The sequence below is a fragment of the Danio aesculapii genome, chromosome 17, assembly GCF_903798145.1.
Source record: "Danio aesculapii chromosome 17, fDanAes4.1, whole genome shotgun sequence".
Classification (NCBI taxonomy): Eukaryota; Metazoa; Chordata; class Actinopteri; order Cypriniformes; family Danionidae; genus Danio; species Danio aesculapii.
This window is the reverse complement of record NC_079451.1, coordinates 567,246-594,624: the sequence shown is the minus strand read 5'-3', so window position 1 is coordinate 594,624 and position 27,379 is coordinate 567,246. Positions and strand designations below refer to the sequence as shown.

Genomic DNA, 27,379 nt, shown 5'->3' with positions numbered 1-27,379 from the left:
ATGTCGCTGGTCCGCGGACCGACACCCCACCCTCCGACTGCATTTCAAGCAGAGGTTATGGGTGATGAATTGGGTTTTTAGTGAGCTCATTAGGAAGCCAAACAGAGTGGAGATGCAGCGGAACGGAGCGGGGCCGCGGCGCAGCAATCAGTTCTGCTTGCTTTGTTTTTGTGCCTCCAGGACATTTGAGTGAAAGTTCAGGGCAGTCGGCGGAGAGAGGCCTGCTGAATGAAGCCCACCATCTGATGGTTGACTTGTTGGTGTAAAACCTTTAAGTCTTTGGCTTTTTTATGTCCTTGTAAGCCTGATGTCCAGCTTTTTCTAGGCAGGGAGCATGTATAATACCTCTGAAGTGTTGACTGTGTTTGTCTTAACCACAATTGAGGATGGAGAATCTCTATACATTTTTTTGGTAGCACTTTATATTAATGTATAACTCATGCTATTACCAATCCATTAACTAAGCTCAATTAATTAGGCCTGCTGAATGAAGCCCACCATCTGATAGTTGACTTATTGGTGTAAGACACCAACAAGTCAGCCATCAGATGGTGGGCTTCATTCAGCAGGCCTAATTAGTAGTTTATTGAGCTAAAAGTCTTAGTTAATGGTTTGTTGACATGTTGACTCGACTGATGGTTGACTTGTTGGTGAAAAACCTTAACTTTTTTGGCTTTTTCATGTCCTTGTAAGCATGATGTCCAGCTTTTTGTAAGCATTAACTAATACTTTCTCCATTATCCAGCCTCATTGGGCTTGAAACAAACCCAATCAACACTTTGGAAGTATTATACATGCTTCCTGCCTACAAAACACTGGACATCAGGCTTACAAAGACATAAAAAAGCCAAAAAAGTTAAGGTTTTTCCCCAACAAGTCAACCATCAGTCACGTCAACATGTCAACAAACCATTAACTAAGACTTTTAGCTCAATAAACTACTAATTAGGCCTGCTGAATGAAGCCCACCGTCTGATGGTTGACTTGTTGGTGTAAAACCTTTAATTCTTTGGCTTTTTTATGTCCTTGTAAGCCTGATGTCCAGCTTTTTCTAGGCAGGGAGCATGTATAATAACTCTGAAGTGTTGTGTTTGTCTTAAGCATGATTGAGGATGGAGAGTCTCTATAATATTTTCTGGTAGTTTATGTCCTTGTAAACCTGATGTCCAGCTTTCTGTGACCATTAACTAATACTTTCTCCATTGTCCACCCTCAATTGCACTTAAAACAAACACAATCGACATTTTGGAGTTATTATACATGCTCCCTGCCTACAAAAAGCTGGACATCAGGCTCACAAGGGCATAAAAATACAAAGAATTGAAGGTTTTACACCAACAAGTCAACATTCAGCAGGCCTAATTAGTATTTTATTGAGCTAAAAGTCTTAGTTAATAGTTTGTTGACATGTTGACGTGACTGATGGTTGACGTGTTGGTGTAAAACCTTCAAGTCTTTGGCTTTTTTATGTCCTAATGCACCCTTGTAACCCCGATGTCCAACTTTTTGTAACCATTAACTAAGACTTTCTCCCTTTTCCACCCTCAATTGTTCTTAAATCAAACACAATCAACACTTCAGAGGTATTATACATGCTCCCTGCCTACAAAAACCTGGACATCAGGCTTACAAGCTCGTAAAAAAGCCAAAAAATTGAAGGTTTTACACCAATAAGTCAACCATCAGATGGTGGGCTTCATTCAGCAGGCCTAATTAGTAGTTAATTAAGCTTAGTTAATGGTTTGTTGACATGTTGACTCAACTGATGGTTGACTTGTTGTTGTAAAACCTTTATTTCTTAGTCTTTTTTATGTCCTTGTAAGCTCCATGTCCAGCTTTTTGTAGGCAGGGAGCATGTATAATACCTCTGAAGTTTGTATCAGGTTTATCTTTACAGTAGCCTTTCCACTTATCAGTCACTCTCATGCGTCCACCATGTTTGTAGTTTGTTTACACTTTTCAACCACGTTTGTAGTTCTAATTCCCATCCAACTCGTAATGTATTATGAACACATTTAGCTATTGGAGTGATGACGGTTCTGCACTCTCATCATGCAGATAACTTTTGGATACGCTGCACGTTTGAACACACTCTATTTTTAAATAGTGTTTAGGATGGATTGTATGCGAATGAGACGCAGCGATATAGTCTGCACTTGTGGCCTATCTTCTCTCTCTCTGGAGATGAATGACGTTGAGTCCAGCGCAGCATCATTTTAATTCTCTCTGTGAGGTTTGTTCACAGGCCATAAAAATCCTGTTTTGCTGAAAATTGATGTAATTTGCTGTGGTAATTATCTTAGTAATTAACTCTCTAATGACTGCGGTGTGAAAGTGCGTCGGCTCCTCCAGTGTGCACTGCGCCGTCATTATTTGCGCTCCGTCGTAATACAAGCTCTTCAGCGCGAGAGAGAATAGACTCGGATGCACCTCAGTAACCTCTGGGGCCAATTACTGTAATTTGATTTGGACGACAGGCTTCAGGAAGAGACAGTTTGTGTGTGTGTGTGTGTTGTGGGGCGTGCAGCATGTGCTTGGGGTGTGTTTAGGCGCAGTTGGAGTGTGCTCGGGATGTGATGGGTGTGAAATCTGGAGACTTTCAATCCCTTGAAGCAAGGCTGGTTTAGTAAACAAAAATCAGAATTAGAAAGAGCTTTATTGTCAGGTATGTCAGGGGTCTCCACAGTGGAATGAACCGCCAACTATTCTAGCATATGTTTTACGCAGCAGATGCTCTTCCAGCCACAATCCAGTACTGGGAAACATTCATACACACTCACACACACACACACTGATACACTACGGCCAATTTAGTTGATCAGTTTCCCTATAGCGCATGTCTTTGGACTGTGGGGGAAACCGGAGCTCCCAGAGGAAACCCACGCCAACACGGGGAGAACATGCAAACTCCACACAGAAATGCCAACTGACCCAGCCGGGACATGCACCAGCAACCTGTTTACTGTGAGGCCACAATGCTAATCACTATGTATAAAACATCTCTATCTTTTCTTCATTTGCCAAAAAAAGTAAACTAGCTGTGTTTACCTGCATATACAGAATGATCTGCAATATGAAGACGATTAGACATGTTTGTTTTACTTTTATTCATTGCATTTGTGTGGTTTTGGGTTCAGTGTTTGTTCAAACTATTACTTTATTTTTATTATTGAGAGTTTTGCACAAGAGAGAATGAAAACTCTGCAATCACTAAACTTTGTATATATAAATGTAGAGTTTATATGCAAAAACCTCTAAGCGCCATCTGAAAATTTCATCTGAAATTAGCATTTTTTCACAGGCTGTTGTGTGTAGTTTCAATAATTTTACTCTTAGTGCAAAGAATAAATGATTTTCATTGCCTTTAAAGTGAAATAACGGATCATAAACACAGGAGGCCGAGAAAAACGCAAACTTTCAGGCACCTTTTGCGTCTGAACTCTTCATATATATGCACTACATATGTACAAACTACAAATAAATAATGTACACAACTAAACTACACTCAAAAAAACTCCTCATTTAAAATGAGATTTCATTGGGACAACTTAATTTTGTTATGTTCAATGCACATAAATTTGTTAAAAGTGCTACTTAATCAATTTGTGTTGGGACAACATGAATGAATTGTGTGGAACCCTGCTTTTTTTACAGTGTACGACTAATAAAACCATTACTGAAACAAAGTAAAACTAAACCGAAATGTACAGCAAATAAACAGCATCCAAATCTAATCTAAAACTGAAAAACCTATAAAAAGTCTCCTAAAAATATCCGTAAATTAGCAGTTTTCCATATTTTATGATTCATGTTTTTATTTTTCCCAATGTATTTCTGCTTTTGAGTTGCATTATGAGGTCTTGATCTTTCTTCCAACAACTTTTAACCCTGATATGTGTGAAAAAGCGACTTTCAATGTCATTTTTAATAGTGTGCAGTGCTGTATAGTGTGTGTTGGTGTTGTAAATTACGCTACAAACACCTTGTAATAATCTGCAGCACATTTCCTGCTATTTCACAGACTTATTTCTAAAGATATTAATTCTTATATTATTTCAAACCACTAAAATATCAATAAAAGTCACTTCGTTAAACTGTAGAGTTGAATTATCAACATCAGAAGTGGACAGAGCAGAGATCAACATCCCATAATGCAGTTCACCACTGAAAATAAACCCACAACACACTCTAACATATGGAAACTGTTCATTAACAGATATATTATTACAATAATATATTCTTACAGTGTAAAAATAGCTTTTCTTCCTTTTCTAAATGACAGTCCCATTGTGTGTGTGTGTGTGTGTGTGTGTGTGTGTGTGTGCGCGTGTGTGTGTGTGTGTGTGTGTGAACTGGTGTGTGAACTGGTGTTAAATAAGTTGTCGTTACAGCATAGGTTCACGTGCAGTTTCCTTTAAAGCGCCTCTCGGGATGTAGTTTCCGTGTTATTGTCTTTCAGCTCAGAGATGGAGGAAACGCCGCAGCACTTAATGTCTCATAAACTCATCAGAGTGATTAGCGGACTAATGAAGAGACTAGCATCACACGCCGACCCTCCACGGCCCTGTTTATGATGTAATGAGATAATTGGCCTTACAGGTAGCGGGTTAATTGCATGTGTAATTATTCAATCAGTCGGAAACACTATCGACATCTGATGATCTGAGTTGATCAAGGCAGATCGATCCACATATTTTCACATGACTCCACTGTGAGTTTGAGTTTGCCATCGTGTTTTTGTGCTTCTTAGCACAGGATTTGGAGATTTGTGCAGCGTTTTTGAGATTATGATGATGTGTGTGTGTGTGTGTGTGTGTACTCATCAAATGTCCCCACAAGTATAGCAATACCAGTCATTTTAACTTTTTTTTTTATCTCCATGAGGAAAACGGCTCATAAATCAGACATAATTAAGTATTTTGAAGATGTAAAAGTGTAGATTGTTTACTGTGAGGGCGAGACATGAGAATATACAACAAAAAAAGGCTAGTTTCTAGTCTAAATATCAAAAAATGTGAAGCTCATGAAGCATTTTCTTGACAAGCAACAGATATTGTCTTATTTTAAGACATAATATGCCAAAAGTAAGTGAGTTTTTCCTTTAAACAAGCCAAATAATCTGGCATTGGGGTATGATAACATAATAAGATCAATCTTCTCAGCCCATTGGCAGATTATTTAGCTTGATTTAAGGAAAAATCACTTAATTTGGACATATTATATCATAAAACAAGACAATATGTTTTGCTTGTCTAGAAAATGCTTCTTGATTTATCTGTTTTTAGATATTTGGACTAAAAACAAGACTCAAATTTAAGTAAGACAAGCATTTTATATAGTGTACAGTGGAAACATCATTATGTCTATATGAGAAGTCCCCATATAGATAGCTGTACAATTGTGGATGTGTGTGTGTGTGTGTGTGTGTGTTATTACGCCACTTCCTCATACAGACGTCTAATTAAAGCGTTTTATTCCACTTCATTTACAAGCTGAAGGAGAAGCTTTAGTTCTTGCATCTGCAGGGAAACAGCACAGAGAAAGGCTGAGAGCGCAGCTGTCCGCCGAGTGTTTGCGCACATGTGTGTTATTCAGCGGATAAATACATGATGATGTGTGTTTACGGAGCACGGCTTGAGGAGTCAGATAGTTCTGCTACTAGTGTTCACCACACTGCAATAACATGTGCTTCTCACTGAGAGTTTGTGTCTCATTTCTAGTCCAAATGCTTCAAAACTCTTAAATCAAGAAGCTTTTTCTGGACATATTGTGTTGTTTTCAGAAATAATGAGTCAAAATAAAGTGAGTTTTACTTCAAAAATCTAAATAATCTGCCAGTGGGGGACACAAAATAGTCAATATGCTGTGCTGGTCTAGAAAATGTGTCTTGATTTAAGAAAATGTAGATATTTGGACTAGAAACAAGACAAAAAATCTAAGTAAGAAAAGTAAGATTATTTTTTTGCATTGCACATACACGCACACACACACACACACCCTGCAGTTGTGTATGAGAGCAGCAGTAGTGGTGTGTTGACCTCCGTGTGTTTTGGGGTGAGTGCAGCGGTCTGGATCACTGATCTCCATCTCCAGCTCTGGAGACGCAGCACTGGTCTTCTGGAAGCGTCTCAGCGGGCGGCTGTAATTAGTGTCTTTAAGCTGAGCCTCTGACGGCGCTGCCTCCTCCTTCATGCCCCATTAGCCTGAAACAAATGTCCGAGACAAACAAATCTGTGCCCGCGCCTCTCCTCAAGACAAAGGGCAATATCCGAAGCACTCCAGCGCCCTTTGATTTGCCTTTTCACTTCTTTACCCGCAGCACTTGTGATTATTATCACACTCGGAGCATTTCTCCACTGCAAAACATGATCTTATAACTTAGGATTTTTGTCTTGTTTCTAATACAAATATCGAATAAATCTTAAAGCAAGAAGCATTTTCTGGACAAGTAAAAAGATTATGATGTTATCCGAAATAATGAGTCAAAATGAAGAGAGTTTTACCTTAAAACAAGCTAAATAATCTGCCAGTGGGGTCAGCACAATGATCTTGTTTACCCAATTTGAAGATTATTTTGCATATCTATCAGGGGCCACCACAGTGGAATGAACCGCTAACTATTCTAGCATATGTTTATCGCAGCGGATGCTCTTCCAGGTTGCAACCCAGTACTGGGAAACACCCATACACACTCATTCACACACACATTCATACACTACGGTCAATTTAGTTCATCAGTTCCCCTATAGCGCATGTGTTTGGACTGTGGGGGAAACCGGAGCACCAGGAGGAAACCCACACCAACACAGGGAGAACATTCAAACTCCACACGGAAACGCCAACTGGCCCAGCTGGGACTCGAACCAGCGATTTTCTTGCTGTCAGGCGACAGTGCTAACCATTAAGTCACAGTGTCGCCCCTACTCAGCAACATCATGATCCATATTTAATAACTCAACACTCAGCTTTAAAAAACAAGTGGTAACTCTGGAGTTATATTTGCGGTCATCTGTTTTGTATGGGTCATAATGTGAATGCACACCACACACGTGAATGCGATTAACAATCATGTACTTATAATGCATTCATATTTTGCATATTTTTATTTTAAAGCAGTATAAACTTGAAAACAGATGATGTAGACGTCCTTAACTGAATCAGATCATCTCTGTTAATTGTTTATTAAAGGCTCAGTTCACCCAAAAATGGCAGTTTACTCACTATTATTACTCTTCTTCAAGTGATTATGAACGCTTATGAGTTTCTTGAATGCGTTGAACACAAAAGAAGATATTTGGAAGAATGCTGGAAACCGGTAACCATTGACTTCCATAGTAGGAAAAAGCAATATTGTTTAAATGAATGGTCAGCTACAGCATTCTTCAAAGTATCTTGTTTGTGTTCATCAGAAGAAAGAGACTATTAAAGGTTTGAAACAGGTGGGCATTTTTGGGTGAACTAACCCAAGGCTGGGTTATACAGTAACGAAATTCACACAGCAATAATCATTCGTTCGTTTTTCTTCTGCTTAGTCCCTTTATTTATCAGGGATCACCACAGCGGAATGAACCGCCAACTATTCCGGTATATGTTTTACGCAGCGGATGCCCTTCCAGCTGCAACACAGAACTGGGAAACACCCATACACACTCATTCACACACATACTCATACACTACGGCCAGTTTAGTTGATCAATTCCCCTATAGCGCATGTGTTTGGACTATGGGGGAAACCGCATAATAAGATATTTTGAAGAATGCTGGAAACCGGTAACTGTTGACTTTCATAGTAGGAAAATCAAATACTGTTTAAATCGATGGTTACAGCATTCTTCAAATTATCTTCTTTTGTGTTCAATAGAACACATGAAGGTTTGAAACAGATATAGGGAGAGTCAATGATGATGGAGTGTTCTGGGTGAACTAACCCCAGGTTGCATTATGCAGGAAATTCACACAGCAACATCATGATCCATATTTAATAATTCAATACTCTGCTTAAACAAGTGGTGAAACTTTTGCAGTTGTGTTTTTTTGCGGTCATCTATTTTGTATGGGTCGTAATGTGAATGTTCACGTAAATGCACCTGCACATGGTGTACATGCTGGACGCGTTTGAAGCAGATATGGAGAGAGAGAGAGAAAGCCAGGGCATGTTTTTTTTCCTCCTCCAAGGGTACTGCTTTTCCAAAAAGTGCCTGAGGCGAGACTGCAGCACCTCGTCTCCCGGAGGCCTTTGGGCGTCTCCTAACACCCCCCCCACCCCCCCGTCTGGCCCAGTCTCAGAGGTGCATGCTGGGATAGCTCCCCCTCCCCCGCTCGGCTTCTGCTTGTGTCGTCCTCGTGTTTTCACATCCGCACAGGTTCAAATGGCAGAGTTGCCAGGGAACAGTCAGAGGCCATTAGCGTTTGGGACGATTCGCCCCGCGGCGCTGCTACGCTAACCAGTGCGCGGTTCGGGGCAGGGGGGGCATGTAGATTAGCAGCTTCACATGTAATGAGCAAGTTTGCCCTTTCTTTTCTTTTCTTCCTCTTTCTTTCTCTGTCTCTAATCCTGTCGCATCATTTTTCTGATTATTTCCACTCCTTTGACTCACTGTCATGTGTGTGTGTGTGTGTGTGTGTGTGTGTGTGTATGATGGTATTTCCACTTTTAGATTTGTTCAATAATTCACTATATGGTGATAATGAACATGCTCAATATTGATGTGGTGAGCACTGTAATATACTGTTATTTATTATTGAAACTTTCTGAAGGATGTTGTGTTTGCAATGGTTGATCATCAAAGCGGATGACATAGATAAGATATAGGAGAACAAACCATTTTCACATGTTAATCTTTCCTTTGACGTGATAAACTCAGTCAATATTTATAGTCCTTTCATTCGCACAGTAATGGTTCGTTTGGTAACATCCTTTAATTTAACTGAAGTCACTATAATGGAGACTACAAAAGCTTGTTATACATGTTATGTTTTGATTATTAGACTTGATAAATGATCTTTTTTTTACAGCTTAGCTCAATATTACTGTATATATACTGTGTACTCACTGGCCACTTTATTAGGTACACCTGTCCAACTGCTCGTTAACACAAATTTCTACTCAGCCAATCACATGGCAGCAGCTCACTGCATTTAGGCATGTAGACATGGTCAAGACGATCTGCTGCAGGTCAAAGCGAGCATCAGAATGAGGAAGAAAGGGGATTTAAGAGACGCTGAACGTGGCATGGTTGTTGGTGCCAGACGGGCTGCTCTGAGTATTTCAGAAACTGCTGATCTACTGGGATTTTCACGCACAACCACCATGTCATAAAGCACCAATCATCTCAGACTGGTTTCTTGAACATGACAATGAGTTCACTGTACTCAAATGGCCTCCACAGTCACCAGAGCTCAATCCGATAGAGCACCTTTGGGATGTGGTGGAACTTTAGATTGGCATCATGGATGTGCAGCCAACAAATCTGCAGCAACTGTGTGATGCTATCATGTCAATATGGAGCAAAATCTGTGAGGAATATTTCCAGTAGCTTGTTGAATCCATGAAGGATTAAGGCAGTTCTGAAGGCAAATGGGGGTCCAACCTGGTACTAGTAGGGTGTACCTAATAAAGTGGCCAGTGAGTGTGTATGTATATACACAATGATATGTGATAAAATTTAATTGCAACAGGATAATTCGTTATCGAATAAAGCTGCTAGTGATATATGCTGCCCATTTTACTGGCTGATGTGTGGATAGATTATTGGTATCAGCTAAAAACAGAACCCAAGTCATCCTCTCTCAGATCATAATTACATTTTTGAGTGAATGCTGTGTAAAATTAATGTCTGCCGCTTTTGAGTCTAGTCTGTGTACATTTCATTGATTGCATTATGTACTTGATTCGCTCTAATCTAGATCTGTTGGGAACAGGCTGATCTGTAGACATGAGTGTGTGTGTGTGTGTGCGTGTGTGTGTGTGTGTGTGTGTGTGTGTGTTTAATTTGCGTCAGTATAGATTTGGTTATCAGCGAGCGTCTGTCTGCGTGTGTGTGTGTGTGTGTGTCTGCTTCACCTCGAGCGGTCAGGGGCCGCAGGGTAATGAAGCGACGGGTCAGTCTGTAAATACACGCGGGTCGCTCTGGCCGCTGTGAGGAGTTGGCTATCGTGTTGCAGTGAAAATGGAAACGTCAATAAAATTAATCTGGCCACCTTCTGGCCTGGACTGCTCACTGTGGTCCACTCATAACACACCGCAACAAGACAAGTTTACACCCCCAAACACACACACTTAAGCAGCTATCCTAATGGGGACCTCCCACTGACATTTCTACTGGACAGACTGTATATTCCCTCCCCCAAACCTTACCCCTAAACCCTCAAACTCAGTTCCTGGAGGGCCACAGCTCTGCACAGTCACGTTCCAACCCTATTTAAACACACTTGATCAGACTAGAGTCATTCAGGCTTGTTTGAAACCTACAGGTAGTGTGTTGCAGCAGGGTTGAAACTAAGTTGTGCAGGTCTGCGGCCCTTCAGAAACCCCAGTTTGACACCCATGCCCTAAACCCAACCCTCACAGGAAACAATCTGCACAGCAACCTCACAGCAAGAAGATTGCTGGTTCGAGTCCCTGCTGGGTCAGTTGGCATTTCTGTGTGGAGTTTGCATGTTCTCCCCATGTTGGAATGGGTTTCAAAGTCCAAAGACATGTGTTATAGGTGAATTGGGTAAGCTAAATTATCCGTAGTGTGTTTTACAGTGTTGGGTTGTGGCTGGATGGACATCCACTGCGTAAAACATATGCTGGATTAGTTGGTGGTTCATTCCGCTGTGGCGACCCCAGATGAATAAAGGGACTAAATTGAAAAAATGAATGAATGATTAAAATTTACTGGTATTGCTATACTCGTGGGGACATTCGGTCCCCAAAGTGTAAGGAATACAAGGTACACAAAAACACACCTTACCTCTAGTGATGTCACCGGAGTGTTCAGAACGAGTCTGAGCGTTCACTTTGAATGAGTATGGGTTTGTGCATTTGCTGAGATTTCGAACCCCAACACGCCTTGTGTGCATCTGAGGTCACATCATTAGCAAGTGTGGCGAGGCTAGTAAAACAACAGCAGAGAAAAGAGATAATAGATTCAAACAGAAGGCTTTCAAGTGCCCTTGTATTCTTCATGTATTTTGCATCCCATTACACCACCCATCGGATCTGTTCTCTTTCCTCCTTTTTAAAGTGATTAGCTGAAATATTAATGCGTGATTATTGCTTATATAGGTGCGTGTGATTGATGCCTCCCCCAAAACAGAGCGACGTGCAAGTGTAAATTTGTAGAATGTTGCGGCGTGGTGCAGGAGTTTTTCAGATACATAATTTAGATGCCCTGAAGGAAGGCTTTCAAGGCATTTTTGCCCAGGGCCAAGAAAAAATAACTGACTTTTAAAAGTAAATCATTTTTGCTAATGCACAATTAATGGCAGAGGAGAAAGTAAGTCTGGGAAGTAGGTTATGAAGAGACCTGACCTGCCCTCACACAGGCCCGAGACTGACGGATATCGGTGCAGGATTGAACATGTGCTCGTCATATGCAAATGAAGGATTGTGCGAGAGTGTTTATGCGTTTATCAGTTATCTGTGTTCTGTATGATGTCAAGCGTGCTAACCTCATCGCTTTTTTGGAGTAAGGATTCATTCATTCATTCATTCATTTTCCTTCAGCTTAGTCCCTTTATTCATCAGGGGAATGAACCGCCAGCTTATCCAACAAATGCTTCACACAGCGGATGCTATTCCAGCTGCAACCCAGTACTGGGAAATAAGGATTCATCCATCCTTTTTATTTTGGTGTCTCTGTATTTGAAAGCAATTGGTGTCTTTGTCTACATGTTTCTAAAAGGCTCTCCTTTTTGTCCAGGAGATGGTTTAGACAACAGCGTGGCCTCACCCGGCACGGGTGACGATGACGATCCGGATAAGGACAAAAAGCGGCAGAAAAAACGCGGCATCTTCCCCAAGGTCGCCACCAACATCATGCGGGCGTGGCTTTTCCAGCATCTCACCGTGAGTGTCTGTCTTATTTTGGATCTATAATTGGGGAAAACATGTGAGCTACGAGTGCTGAGAACTTTTACTGGAACTCTTTCGTGGGATTCATGGGACATCTGGCTCTCAAATCTGGTTGGATGTTGATAGAGAGGCACTGGAACTACATTGTTCGTTTTACTTGTGTTACTTAGCGATATGCAACATTGAGTGCAGTTATTATTTGAGGAGAAGAAATAAACAATGCATTCAGCCATGCTGTAAGAGATTTGTTCCAGAATTAGAACACATTGGTATTCAACATAGTGTACGTAAGTGTGCTATTGCTAATTACACCCTAGGGTTATTGGAAATAAGTGTACATTTCTAAGTGTACAAGGCTAATGTAAAATACGTTGCTTGGGGTTCACTTCATTGCACCTTTCAGATGACAAATCCACTAGAGGGCGCTGTTGGAAATACATTATATAGGCTGCGTCTTGTTATGCGCATCATTTACACATCCTTCTTGTACACATCCAGGAGAAGGTGGCACAAATCACCTTGAGATCAACAGAACAAAAGCCCTCCCTAAACCAAACCAATTGCGTTTTCAGAAGCAAACGTAAGAGAAAATTGTATAGTTGTACATTGATTTTAACTTGCTTTATCTTGTGGACTGGACTGAAGCATAAGTACTACACCGTACAACGTGAGCCAAGCAATCTGACCACTTCAGAAAAGTTGGAGATAGATAGGTGATGCGAACATATTCAATCACAAATCATAGATACAGTTGATGGTGTTTATTCATTGTAGTTCAAAGAAGTGCATGAAAATAATCATTAAACTGTTCAATTCTGTCTAAAGTAGCTGAACATAGAAGTTCTAGTGAATTGAAACGGTGCCAGTCCAGTGTTCAGAGTTGAAGTTCACTTCAGTTCAGTTCAGTGTGGTTTAATCGTCACTGCTGAAAGTCCAAACACTGAAGAGCAAATCCATCAATGTGCAGCTCCACAAGTCCCAAACCAAGCAAGCCAGTGGCGACAGTGGAGGAACAAACTTCACCAATTGACCAAAGTGAAGGAAAAGGAAACCTGGAGAGAAGCCAGGCTCAGTTGGGCACAGTTCAGCTGCAGTCTCGGTGCCGGAGGCCGGAGATTTGTCAATTGTATATCCTCAAATATCAGTAGAGTGAAAAAGATCAGAAGTTGTTGTTGTTGTCATACAGCCATAGCGTTCATTTTGACTAGAAAGTGCAGTGAATATGCAGTATGTGTTTTGCTTTCACAAAAATGTAGGCTGAAGCACGTACTTCCGATTACCTGACCGGTCACTCTGGTTTCAGCATAAGTCTAGTTGTTGTTGCACAAGCAGAGAGCAGTGTGTGTTTGTGTGCATGGGTGTGTGTGAGTTTAGAGAGGTGGCGTGCGGGTCGTTTTCCATCGGCCTCTCTGATGTCACGACATCATCCGCGGCTCAGGATATATCGATCAGGACAGGAAGGGTCAGGTTTCAGAGGGAGGTACCGCCATCCCTGAGCACATCAATGCAGCGTGCGCTCCACAAGAAACTGAGAACCTCTGATATGTTTGTATTAGGGACATGCCCTGCAACCACGGATCCAATCCCTTAAACGGCTCTAGTGACGATGCTTAGGAGCCTGGCCTTGAACGAGGTGATCAAGCCAAAATAATAAAGGCTAATTAAAAGGGCTGTAAATCCATTATAAAGTGCTGCAGGATAAGCAGAGGCACTACACTCTGCCATGCGCGTCCTGCTGTCATCATGATCAGACCGACTCCAGCGTTGCCCAGTCGACAGAAAGACAAAGCGGCTTTACGTTTTTCTTTATTCTTGCTCTCTTTTCATCCGTGGTCCCCTTCTCATACTCAGAACTGCTCAGCGCACTTGTGTGTAATGCAGAGGGAGGTCTCAACCACCCACCTCCTACCTTTGCCGCTTTTACCCACAAATGCCTCCCGCTTCATTTACTCAGCTCCATATCACGCAGGAATTTCGCGCTTCTTTCAGAGATCATTAGGCGTCTTCACTGGCAGCTCAAGAGATCCCCATTCATGAGGAGATGCACTCCTGTTTCCTTTAGAATTACTTTAAAACAAGGTAAAATCCCAAGGAGAATTGGTCAGTAGTCGAGTTTCAATCATCTTTTTAGACGTTTTTCTTTTGTGTGTGTGAGTGTGTGTGAGTGTGTGTGTGTGTGTGTGTGTGTGTGTGTGAGTGTGTGTGTGTGCAGTAATCCAACCCATCTTTCTATTTTTTCAGTCCATTTCCAACCAAAGAGACTTAATTGAATTATCCCAAAGTACCAACCGCAGCCCCCCCCCCCCTCGCACAATCCTTTACACTGGACTGCCGTGCCACACACTAACACATCAGGCCTTTTATTTTAATTTGTTAAGCAAATGTATTTTCCAGTTCAGGATGCATTTGTGCGCGGGTGAATTCATGGGGACTTTGGCCCTGAATGGCCCGTAGCGGCAGCTCTCCATTCAACCATTCATTCGAGAGGGCAAAAGAAAAGCAGCGAGGTTGTATTTTCTCAACGGCAGGGCCAAAGCGGAGCTGCTTTTCCGTGAGCGGTGGGGGTCCCTTTACATATGTTCTCAACATTGAGCCATTGTCACCTATTCTGAGGGGCTCAAAAGGACGTAACCCCCATCCCTCCCTCCATTTCCATCCCCCGCGCTCACAAAACAACGCGCCGGCTAACAGTTACAATTGTGGGCTAAAAGAATCGATGGCCTCCTCTCCCAAGGAACACTTTCCCTCTCTGATCTCACTCTTACATGGGTGAAGTCTCCTTGTGCCAGCAGGGGACTGGCAGCCAGCAAACCGTCCCCCAGGGATGAGCCCACATGAGACGCCCCACCTGATTGAAGTGCTTCAAGAAAGCTTTGGATTTCAGGTCAGAATTTGCTGAAGATGAGATGCGCTCTTCCTCCTGGAGCTCTCTGGATCTCTTCCAGTGCCATTAGCGGGAGGAAATCCCAGCTGGCTGCTGTAAGCTTTCCCATACGGCATAGAGCTTATGTTATCGGAAAGATAAACTCCTCTGTGGGGTGCATTACTCTATTAGACTTCATATTTAATGAACGAGGGAGGGGGGGAGAAAGTTCCACAAAGCTCACGGAGAGAGAAGCAGGGCAGTGCTGATCTGACATCATAGCTGCGGGGTCACCCAACAGTTTAATGGAGACAAACTTCGAATCCTTTCAATTAGTCAGTTTGGCGCCCTCAGCGTGTCTCCTGCTAAGACGAGGGTCAGCCTGCAATGAAAACAGGAAGCACTCAGATTCAAAGATAGCACTCCAGGCCTGTGCTGTCCTTTCACTTCTGCAAACCTTCAAGAAATAACTGGGATCGCTTTGGAACGTCTTGGATTTGGGGCAGGGGTTTCTGTATTTCAGGGAAACTTGATATTGGCGAATAATATAGGGGGCTTTATCCACTAGGTTGTAACATTTCATTGGTTAATTTATTACCTAATAACACTGCTTTTACATCAGGTGGTAGAGTAAGCTCTGATTTGATTTTGATTATGTTAATGGAAACGTCCTCAATCAGAGAAGCAACAGAACGTGGCACATGCTCTTTTCTCCTCTGCTACCTTTGATTCGCCTCATCTAAGAACTGTGTAAACAAATAAGCAGGATCAGCCAGGGATCTGCCTGTAGAGTCACACAGGAAAGCAAACAGACCCGCTCTTGAATCTGGGCCCAGACTAAACATTTGGGCTGATCAGTGACTGCGGCTGCTTGCATGTCTGATTCACGTCAGCATTCATTTCCACTGCAGCACATCTGACAATCGTTTCAAACAATGGACATGGAAAAAACGAAAATATGTACCCTTAAAGTCCTTACTCTCTCTCTCAAACACACACACACACACACACACACACGAAATGCGGTCAGTAGTTTCTCTTCACCCTCACCACATGTAAACTCTGGGTTGTCTCAGGAGAGGGTTCCTCCCTCACTGTGTGCTGTTCTGCAGCGGGTTCATTTAAACCCCAGTGAGCTAGTTTTGTGGTGCTCCGGAGGGGTTGCAGCAGGGCAACACTAATCTATCATGGGCTTGTTTGCTCTCTGTCACCAGTAACACCTATATAACCATTGCAATCTCACAGCAAATCTGAACTTTTTAAATTAGTGGCTAATTTGTATTTGTCTGCATAATGTCACTCCTACATTTTAGTACAATTTACTCATTCCTCATTGAGGCTACATATAACAGTCCTGTTTATTTTTGTGTGCCTGTATACACAAGAAAACTTGGTTACCAGTGTGCCTGGGAAGAGGCTTTGGCATTTACCATCAAGTTGTGCAGCATCCCAGCATGCCTGAGGCATGGATCAGTGCAGTGGCCATTAATGTGAATATGATTGCTTTGATTATAATTGCGATCTCTGATTTCTGCACTTCCTTCAGTGGGCATTTCTGTTTAACTGATGCAGCTGCATTATTCAGTTTACCTGTTGTTTATGAGCATCATTCTGTATGTCCTGTGAGACTAAACGTATGGCATGGTTATCATGGGTTGATGTTGTTTGTAGATGAATAAGTCTCTGAAATCTTTGTCAGGTGAGGGATGACCTTGCTGGCACTTGGAATGTTTCTACATACCCAGACTGAGTCTGTATTAATAAAGACAGTTGGACAGGCTGGAACACGCTGTTTCATGCACGTATGTGTGGAGGGGAATGCATGTGCTCTGACCTGAAGATATACATAAACAGAGAACAAGAGCTCCAGTTTAGTGACGCATGTGTGGAAAGTTTAACTAACTTGCTCAGCAAGTCAGAAGGTATTTAAGCTATTGCTCCTCAGTGGTGTAAAGTAACGAATTACAAACACTCAAACGACTGTAATTGAGTAGTTTCTCTCAGGAATTATAGTTTACTGAGTAGTTTTATAAATGTGTACTTTTACTTTCCCTTGAGTACACATTTAGTGCTGTATCCGTTCTTTTACTCCACTAATTTCCTTTAACCTGCACTCACTACTTTATTTCTTCTTGTCTATGGAGATTAGAGAAATCAGTCCTGTGATTCCTGTCCAATCACATCACAAATAGAAGGTAAATCATAATAAATCATAATAAACTACCTCAAGACATGGTGATTTATAATAGCAGCAAACTGTTTGGAAGAATTAAAAATGTCCAAGAAGATGCCCAAAATCTTTACACGCAATGACCCAGAGACTGTTTAGATGATGTCACTGATGAGAAGATGACGGATGTTTACTGTATGATGACCCAAATGGCCTTAAACACCCAGCAGGCACAAGATATCTACATGACGTCAGATTGACGTTGTACTCCAGTGTCATGGGGATGTTGCATTGATTGGAAATAGGGTTGATGTCAGAACCCAATGTCAGGCCGACATCAGTGTCCAACGTCCAACCTAAAATCAACCAAATATCAACGTCTAATGATGTTACAGCTAGGACGTTACCACTATGACGTCTATCAGATGTTGAATTTTGGTTGCCATACCTGATGAATAAATGTCAGTATTTGACGTCAATATGATGTTGGCTTGACGTTGCATTTTGGTCACTTTCTAACACAACCTAAAATCAACCAAATATCAACATCATTGGACGTCATTATTGGACGTCAAAATAACATTGTGCTTAGATGCTGACTAGACTTGAATTTTAGTCACCTGACATCACAACCTAAATCTAACCTAATATTAACGTCTTGTGTATCTGCTGGGCAATGATTAAATGCACTACAGAATGTTACTTTTACACACATCCACAAATTAGATGTAAATCTACAACGTAATACTCACTACTCACTACTCTTGAGTACTTTTGAAAGGTCTACTTTTACTCATACTTTGAGTAATATTTACTACAGACACTTTACTCTACACTCTCAGAAATAAAGGTACAGGAGCTGTCACTGGGGCAGTATCTTTTCAAAAGGTACATATTTGTACCCAAAGGGTCCACAGTGGTACCTCAAAGGTGCACATTAGTGCCTAAATGTACCTAAAAAGTACCTTTGAGGTACCATTATGGACCCTTCAGGTACAAATATGTACCTTTTGAAAAGGTACTGCCCCAGTGACAGCTCCTGTACCTTTATTTCTGAGAGTGTACTCGCACTACATTTTTAGGCAAGTAATGGTACTTCAACTTAAGTATGATTTTTCAGCACTCTTTCCATCACTTTTGCTCCTCCATGACAATATTATTTGTTAGTAAAAACCTGTCCTAGAAAAGTTACCTGCACTCACTGTGGCAAAATCAATTCATACTCTCATACGAAAGAGGGAGGAACTAGAGGTGTGGTCAAAGAAACAGCTCAGACATAGAAATGGAAAACTATGATAGGATGGCTGTGCATGTGTGTGTGTGTGTGTGTGTGTGTGTTTGGAACAAAAATCAAAACCAGACTGTGTTTCTCTGTTTAGTTTGTCAGGGGACTGGCGCTCCTCTGAATCCCAGAGCTCTATTTCTGCTCTGTGATCTTCCCGCCCATTCTCTGCTGCTGTTTTTATTCTGTTTTGTTTTTCCAGCACTTCTCCTCACGGGCCTCCCTCTGAGCTCTGTCTGCACCTCCTTTCTGCTATTTCATAATGACGACCGAGCGCTGTGACTGCACAGTATCTTTTCATATCTTGAATGGTGGATCAAAAGCAACAAACAAAACACACCATTTGCAGAGGTTTCCTTCCAGCCTCCCTGGACGCCGGCAAAGCGAGGCCTTCCGTCGCTCATGCCACCAGTTTCCAATGCTCACTGTTCAGCTCCAGATCATGCGGGAATTTTCATGATGACTAAAACCTTTGGGTAAGCAAAGTAAAGCAAAGAAAGCGTAGATAAATGAAAGAAAATCCACTAAAGACTGATATCCTAATCAAATTGGAGCGTGTTTGGCTCCAGATGTGAATGCATGTGAATATTGATCAGATTGCAGTAGTTGTAACGTCTCCAGGGCACGGCAATCCCTGCTCAAATCTACAGCGATTTAGATAAAGAGACTTGCCGAGACGTTACGGATTTCAGCAAGCAGAACCTCCTCCTTCTTTCTCCTCCTCCTCCTCCTCTCCCTCTTCAGCCGGAGAGCAGAAGAAAAGGAGGGAAAACCTGTAATTACACACACTCTTCTGAATCTCCCTTAATGTTCATTATTTAAAACCGGCGGCAATTACAAGTTCAAAGGGGCTTAGAGGGCCAGCAACCCGCATAATCGCCAGCAAATGAAGTATAGCGTGTTCACGGCAGTGGAGCGAGCTGCTGGGTGGGTGAATCATACATTTCCATACAGGCACACATCTCTGCCACCTCAGGGCTCCAGTGTGCACTATCCCAGCCTCGCAATCCTCTTATCCATGGCTTTTTGTGTTTCTTCACCCTCCAACTACCCTCCAACATGGAAAAAATATCAAACTTCACCCTGGCTTATGCTGTACAATCACTAGTGTTTGTCCTTATGATTGTGGCTGCCAGGCCGCCCACCCTTATCCCTCTCTCTCAGATTACTTTTCTCTGCTTTGCTCTCCTCCTCTTTCCTTCTCCCATCTGACGACACTTGTGCGTGATGCAGGACACTGAAGCAAGCTCATCCCCGCAGGTGTATCTCGGTTACCTTTGGAGACAGTCACCGCTGCTAATTCCGTTCACAGGTGGCTCTTTGCGCATGGAGAGGAGGGCTGGTGAGCCCAGCGGTTAGCTCTGGTTTCAGGGCCGCCCATCTCTCTGTCATTGTATACATCCTCCTCTACATTTACACCTCCTCACAAGAGGCTCTCTTTTTCTCCCTGCACCATGTTTATCTTCTTCCTCAGTCCTGGTTCAGTGCTGCAGGTCAGCTTTCTTTCTGTCAGGCTTTGGAGTGCCTCCACCCGGTCAGCTGTGCTGCTGTTTGCATTAGGGATCTTTGATAAAATCTCCATAGGGACCTGCTCGGGTGCTCACACCATTTCCTGCCTGCTGCTCTCATTGTCTCACTCGCACGGGGAATGGACAACTCCCACCTGAATTCAATAAAACGATGAGGCTCCTTGGTGTGGCAAACAGCAGACAGTTCATTTTTCATTCAACAAAATCTCCTCAAAAGGGAAGCGAAGGCTGGCTGTTTCATTAAGTGGCCCATCCAGGCAGACACGTGCACCACAGCAGAGCCCATGTTTGCCCAAGCAAGTGTGCATATTAGAACGGAATCCATGGGGAGATTAATGGGCTACCGCCTCTGTACCATTGATTATCTCCACGCCATTTTCCCCTCTTCCTGCACACATATTAAAAAGTAATGAAGCCTATGGAGAAAAGGAAGGCAGGACTTCACGCATCATTTTACGCTATCTGGACTCTAACGGCAAGGAATCTCTTTAAGGCATGGTTTGAGCAGAGTTAAGTAAACAAATGTGGAGTATGCTTTATAAACAGGCCGTGGCATCTAGGAAAATGTGCTTAAGCAAAGACAAATCCCTGACACGTGGAGGGGACTCTGCAGATGTTAGCAATTGTGCTGTGTAGATTTACCAACCTTACAATGAGGCCGAATGGCTGCAGTGGATGTGTAGCGATGGCAACGTTGAACAACATAAGAAGCAGAGATGATTAGAGCAATCTAATCTCATTCATTCAGTCATTCATTCATTCATTCATTTTCGGCTTATTGCCTTTATTAATCTGGGGTCACCACAGCGGAATGAACCACCAACTTATCCTGCATATGTTTTACGCAGTGGATGCCCTTCCAGCCGCAACTCATCTCTAGGAAACATCCATACACACTCACTCACACTCTACAGACAATTTAGCCTACCCAATTCACCTGTACCACATGTGTTTGGACTGTGGGGGAAACCGGAGCACCCGGAGGAAACCCACGCCAACACGATGAGAACATGCAAACTCCAAACAGAAATGCCAGCTGACCCAGTCGAGGCTCGAACCAGCAACCTTCTTGCTGTGAGGCGACAGCACTACCTACTGCGCCACTGCGTCGCTCCAATCTAATCTCAGTGTCTTCTAATATCTTTGCATTCATTTCTATGGGTCTCTGGTGTGCCTTCACTTTGCAAAATATAGAAGCGTCCGACAGTACCATGCATCCCCATTCTGTTCTCCTCTGTCACGGGAGTGCGAGAGGGGGTGGGCTCTTTCAGGAAAATAACTTCCTGAGACATTATGTGAATCAGCAGACAGACAGCCTTATGGCCCAGTCCTTCCCAAGAGTCTAAACTCGGGAGTTAAAGGTGAGGAACCACATTGAAAACCTGATGGGAAACAGTTTTTTCCTGCCCTGCAGAGCTTTAATTTGAATTCTCTCAGCTTCATTTGGTTTTAGTACGCTATATGACTCGTGCACTAGATCTTCCTCTAGAGCCCAACTCTCAATAGCATGGCCATTACTGAAGCACTCTCACCATTACAGAGGCATGCCGCTCGATTCCTGTCAGTCAAACATAACTGCAGATTGCGGTTGAGGATCGAGTAAATAGGAACAGTTAGAAGCAATGCCAGAGAAGATACACGCAAACGCACAATGGAAAGAACACAACAACAGCTGTCCTACACCTCGAGCAATCTTCTCCGCAAAGTGATTGGAGAGAAGTGGGGCTTGGGTTACATTCCTGAGATGGGGATGGCTGGTGTTGGTTTCAGAGGTGGGGGCAGGTGGTGGGGGTGGAGACAGCTCAACAAGTTGTTGAAAAGAACACAGACGCTTGTCATCGGCCTCCAGAGCAGGGAGCCATCTGAGTGCATTTTAGTCGCAGAGGTTAATGACCTCCCTTTGCTCTTCCGTCCTGCTGGAGTCCAGTGAGCCAGCAGCACTCTGCTGCGTTTGAGCTCACGGTGCTTTTGCTTGTGGCCTGGATCAGCCCAAAAAGCTGTAAGTGGATCCTGACAATCCCTTTTTATCTCTCCCTCTAGGGCAGCGCGTAAACTTTCAGAGTAACGACGGTGTTTGGATTACTGAAGCTCTCTTTGATGCCTTAGCGTGCACCATGCAAAGTGCAGAAAGAAGAAAGACAGAGCTAGAACTCACATGTACTTTTCTGCTTGCCTGTTTAATGGATGCTTTCTTATCCAAACGGACCTACAGTACATTTACTACAGAGACAGTCCACCCAGAGCAATGCCGGGTCATGTTCCTTCCTCAAAGGCACAGTGATAGGGAAACTCAATCCTGTCATGAATCGCTCCTTTTGGGGCTTGAACAACCCTGCAGTTATTGCGCAACTACCATTAGGGTTGTTAATCTGCCGCAATAGACTCAAGGTTCAATCCCTAGCAACCTTTTTTTTTTTTTTTTGGCTACAAACTTCTTTTCGACCTGGGCAGATTCATTAGATAGGAAACTGTTGGCTTAAAAAAAGGCTCCGTTTCTTATTTGTGCTGGCTATTGACCCCCATCCACTAATAAACGGTAAGCTGAGCAAGCTGTTGGTCATCCTCTCATGGGATTGTTGGGTAGCTGCCAGTTTCCTGCTTGCTTTGTCAGTGGATAAAGTCAGTAACAAACGAGAAGCCTACAGCCAAGCCGGTCAGTCAGGTCAGAGGTCAGCAGGCTTTAGGGCAGGATTGAGCAGAGGAGCACTATAGGGAGGCCGCAGGCAGCTGGAATGCACCTAAAAGAGGCCCTTTGCTCTGTTCCTCAGCTTTACTCCTCTTAGAGCCATTAAAAGTCTTCATACATCCTTTAGTCTTGAGCATCAAGAGCGGAGAGTCCCCAAGGCCCACAGCAATCCACTGCCTGAATGTGTAGCACTGACGGGAGGTCCTGACTGAGGCAGCACAGCCCTGTGTGAAGAAAAGAACTGAAGTTTGCTTTGGCTCCATCAGCTGTCTCAAAAGGTTTCAGCGAACATGACCGTGAGAGATCTTAGGCCAAGTGGGCTTATTCTGTCCTGCTACAGTTAACGTGATCGTTTCAGCGAGGCTGAGTTTACAGAAGAGCTTCATGGCTGCCTCTTTATGCTAATACACTGTTTAGTTCTCGCAGAGAGCCAGCTAAATGGGCGCCATGCTTGACTTCTACATTTTTAGCATCATTAACCTACAGGAAATTACCCCTGCAGCTGTTTGCCGGCTGCTTGGTTGCTCCACATTCCCAGCTAATGGCTAAACACTGAGATTACCTCTACTGTGGGTTCTGATTCTTGAATTTGCTATTTTAAGAAATTAAACATGACCTAAGAGATTTAGAGCTCTGGATTATGCTTTTGTGACTACTAACATGCCAATAATTGCTGCTCTCAAATAAAGCCACAGAGACGGCGTGTATAAACAAACGTTCTCTTCATCAAGAGAACCCAGTTAGCAAAGAATTCTGGGCCAGATTTAGCATGAAGCTGATACAGGACGCGTTCATTCGGCACTGGCTTACAGCATGCGGGCGAAACATGGCCCGGGTTTGGCAGAGGTGGCACAGTCTTTAAGGCAGCACACAAGATTTGGGCCAGATTTAAAATGTAGTATTTGGCCCAGATGTTAATAATTGATATGTGGGCCATTTAAAGTCTTAACCCACGTTGAAAAATACATGAAAAAAGATTTGAGTAAAGAAAAAAAATGTCTGGGGGCGACGCAGTGGCACCTCACAGCAAGAAGTTGTCATTTCTGTTGGCAGTTGGCATTTCTGTGTGGAGTTTGCATGTTCTCCCTGTGTTGGCGTGGGTTTCCTCCGGGTGCTCCGGTTTCCCCCCACAGTCCAAAGACATGCGGTATAGGTGAATTGGTTAGGCTATATTGTCCGTAGTGTCTGAGTGTGAATGAGTGTGTATGGGTGTTTCCCAGAGATGGGTTGCAGCTGGAAGGGCATCCACTGCATAAAACATGTGCCGGATAAGTTGGCGGTTCATTCCGCTGTAGTGACCCTGGATTAATAAAGTGACTAAGCCGAAAATAAAATGAATGAATGAATGAATGGAAAAAATGTCTATCAATCAGGTCGCTTTGAGAAAAAGCACGCCTAGCGCAATGCTTCATGGGTTGATCAATTTCATTGCAATCGTCACACACCAACCTATCTGGCCCAGTTCAGGTCCAGTTATGAGTTATTAACTTGGCTGAGACTTGACCCAGATATGGTGCATGTTTGGCCCCTGTCTGGAAGCCAGACTTGGTCCAGTCATGTACCATAATTTACTGCTGCATATGGGCCAAGCAAAAGCTGATTGTGTGGGCCCGAGCTGGGCCAGAGAAATTTAGCTATGAGGGAAATAACTGAGTATCTTTTAAACCAAGCTACATTTCGTTTGCCGTGTGTATCTTAAATTAGTCAGTGCTGTTGCCTTGTCCTTCAGCCTCAAAAGCAACACAAAAGAACTCTTACAATACTGCGTGCTGCCAAGACCTACTTGCTTAAAAGGGTTTGGCTGGAATATTAAAGGGTTGCTGAACTACTTTGCTGCCTGCGAGGAGAACGACCCTGTTGTTCTTTGGCTGCCCAGTGGCCTTTTGGACAACATTACTGTTCTCAGTCCACAGACCCCTCGAATAATGAACATCTCTTTTTTTTCTCTAGCTCACACAGGCAAAATATATTAAAGAATAGCGCGAGTCTTGCCCTGTGGGAAGGTTGGGGCCAGACAGTGGCAAGCCCTAGGTAGTAGCCCAGTGGCCTAATGAACGTGACCCATGAGGTCACCGCTCTTTTGCTCATGGGTGCCATCTAGACTAATCAAGTCAACGTAGAGCGATAAAGGCAGTGACAAGAGAGAATCCTTGCTCTGTGCTCCTCCAGTATGTCAGATGAGTAATGCACTGTTGTCTATATTTTGTGAGGCCAGATATTTTATTATTGTTATTATTTGTGCAGTGAATCTGTTCTGAGGCCAGTCGATTGTTTGCTTCATTTCACAGGCTTTCATTTTACTGTGTGAACTCGGGTCATGTTTATCTACTTGATTTGCCAATTCGCCCCTGAGCATGAGCGGCGGTCACATGACTTTGACAGCTCGGAGTGTCATCTGACTCTTTCTTTGCTCCCGTTCACTTTCCCTTCCACTTGCTCCAGTCTGAAATGAATGCTTCACAACATCCCAAGCAATTTTCCTGCATGTGCATGCCAACAAAATTAACCCCTCAATGATGGAACCTGTTGCACACATAGAGTTCAACTCCTGCCCCAGAGGTGTTTGACTGATTAGATGGAAAGAGAAATTCTAGGGCGGTTGTGGTGAGACTTTAATTTGGTCAAATGTACACCCTAAAGCCAGAGGGTTAAGAGGATGAGAGGAGATTCAGTCTATCTTCTGTTCCCCTTTCCCTACGCAAGGACATGGAGATCAGGTTCCTCCCCTTGAAAGAGCCGGCTGGCCGCGTCTGTAAGAGAAGCCATGAACCTGATCTGATGATTAACTAGCCTCATCACTATGGCTGAGGGCCACATCCAGACACACACACATAGTGTCCAAGTCATAAGGTCTACACAAAACCCCAGCGCTTACACCATTTAAACACTCGCTCTTATTAGAGGGGTTTGCCGAGTCAAGCGTTGCCCCTACACAGCATAAACTCTTGTCTAGTCAAGAGTTACAATCTTATTTCTAGCCAACAAAATTTATTGATCTTGATTTACGAAATACTATCCAAGGTCAGATTGTGTAAGATTATTATGATTGTTTATGATTATTTCTCACTTAGATAAGCTTAAAGTTAGGCTTCTTATATATATATTTAGGTTTTTCACCTTTATTTTATAGGACAGTAGAAGATAGGGAGCAGAGAGAGGGAAGAATTGGCATTGAACCTCAAGCTGGGAATCGAACTCAGGTCACCGTGAGCACCTCAGTCAGGGCCGGCGCGTCCACAGAGGCGACCTATAGGCAGAATACAGAGGGCGGTGTCTGCGACACCTCCCTCACCACCTGCGTCCTCAGCAGTTATATCCGCACCTAGGGTGGCAGAATAGAGAGGGCAGCGTCCGCGACACCTCCCTCACCACCCGCGTCCTCAGCAGTTATATCCGCACCTAGGGTGGCAGAATAGAGAGGGCAGCGTCCACGACACCTCCCTCACCACCCGTATCCTCAGCAGTTATATCCGCACCTAGGGCGGCAGATTAGAGAGGGCAGCGTCCACGACACCTCCCTCACCACCCGCGTCCTCAGTTATATCCGCACCTAGGGTGGCAGAATAGAGAGAGCAGCGTCCACGACACCTCCCTCACCACCCTCGTCCTCAGTTATATCCGCACCTAGGGTGGCAGAATAGAGAGGGCGGCGTCCGCGACACCTCCCTCACCACCTGCATCCTTAGCAGTTATATCCACACCTAGGGTGGCAGAATAGAGAGGGTGGTGTCTGTGACACCTCCCTCACCATCCGCGTTCTCAGTTATATCCGTGAATACCCACCCCTGCCCCCGCCCACAGTCCTCACTTTGCTAACGGGTCACTTTCGTTTTTTTACTTTCGATTTGAGGGCGGTGTGATTGTCCTTTGCCTAGAACGGCAGTTCATCTTGCTCCGGCCCTTACCACTAGGCTATTGGCGCCAACTACAGTTTGGCATTTTACCTGCAAATTTAGCTTCATTACAATTCTAATTTGAGACCTTTGTATTGTTAAGACTTCATTGTAGCTGTAGTAACTTTAAATTTGCTCATGGAAAATGCTCAATCACACTTATACCTGTTCTTTAGTGACAAAATACACTTGGGTTTGTTTTGTTGCGGTGCGCTTCAGTATATTTTGAGAAGTAAGTAATAATGTTGCATTGTAAAGTCTTAATTTGAACAATAATTTCTGGATAATCTTGGTTTAATTCATACAATAATATTGTTTTGGCTCATTTTAAAACTAAAGTTCAGATGAATTCTCCTCTTTAGTAACTCTAATAATAAAATATGAAAAGCAAGCTATCAGCAAGCTAGTTTAAGGATACTCACATTAAATACGCTGCTTATCTCTTGACTAAAGCCTAGGTAAGATTTCATATTTCAGGTATAATTATCTTACAGATGATTTGGCTGAAATCATTCAATTATTTCTCGTATTTAGATGTAGTTTTCTCATCAGAGTTAGCGATGTGAGCAATCCCTAAGTAGCGAACCTCAACGCACAATCATTTGTGCAACAATTACTCCATCTAAGGAGGCGCGGGACTTTCATTTATTGCTTTTGGCTTCACGTAGATGCTGTTTTTCAGGAGAATCATAACTGAGAGAGCACATGTCAGCTGCTGGAGCAGTTACCGCTAACAACAGCCGCTAAAGAGCAAAACTTCCCCCTAATTGTTTGTATCTCTCGGTGTGCATTTCGCCGTGTGTACTTGGCTGCGTGTGTATGTCTGACTTGCAGTGGGTGTGTGTTTGTTCCCCAGTGCGGTTCTCTCTGACGGCCTTGAGAATGGGAGTGATTG

At 43.2% G+C, this 27,379-nt stretch overlaps 1 protein-coding gene across 6 annotated transcripts in view; it reads left to right on the top strand.

Annotated features, from left to right (window-relative positions):
• Positions 1–27,379, top strand: part of meis2a (Meis homeobox 2a) — a 92,217-nt gene that overhangs the window by 25,542 nt on the left and 39,296 nt on the right. For 5 of the 6 annotated variants that reach the window (XM_056476556.1, XM_056476555.1, XM_056476554.1 and 2 more), the window contains exon 8: positions 11,910–12,055. In XM_056476556.1, coding sequence (XP_056332531.1) covers positions 11,910–12,055 — 146 coding nt within the window. The remainder of the gene's footprint in view (positions 1–11,909; positions 12,056–27,379) is intronic. The other variant, XM_056476552.1, reaches the window with a different exon arrangement.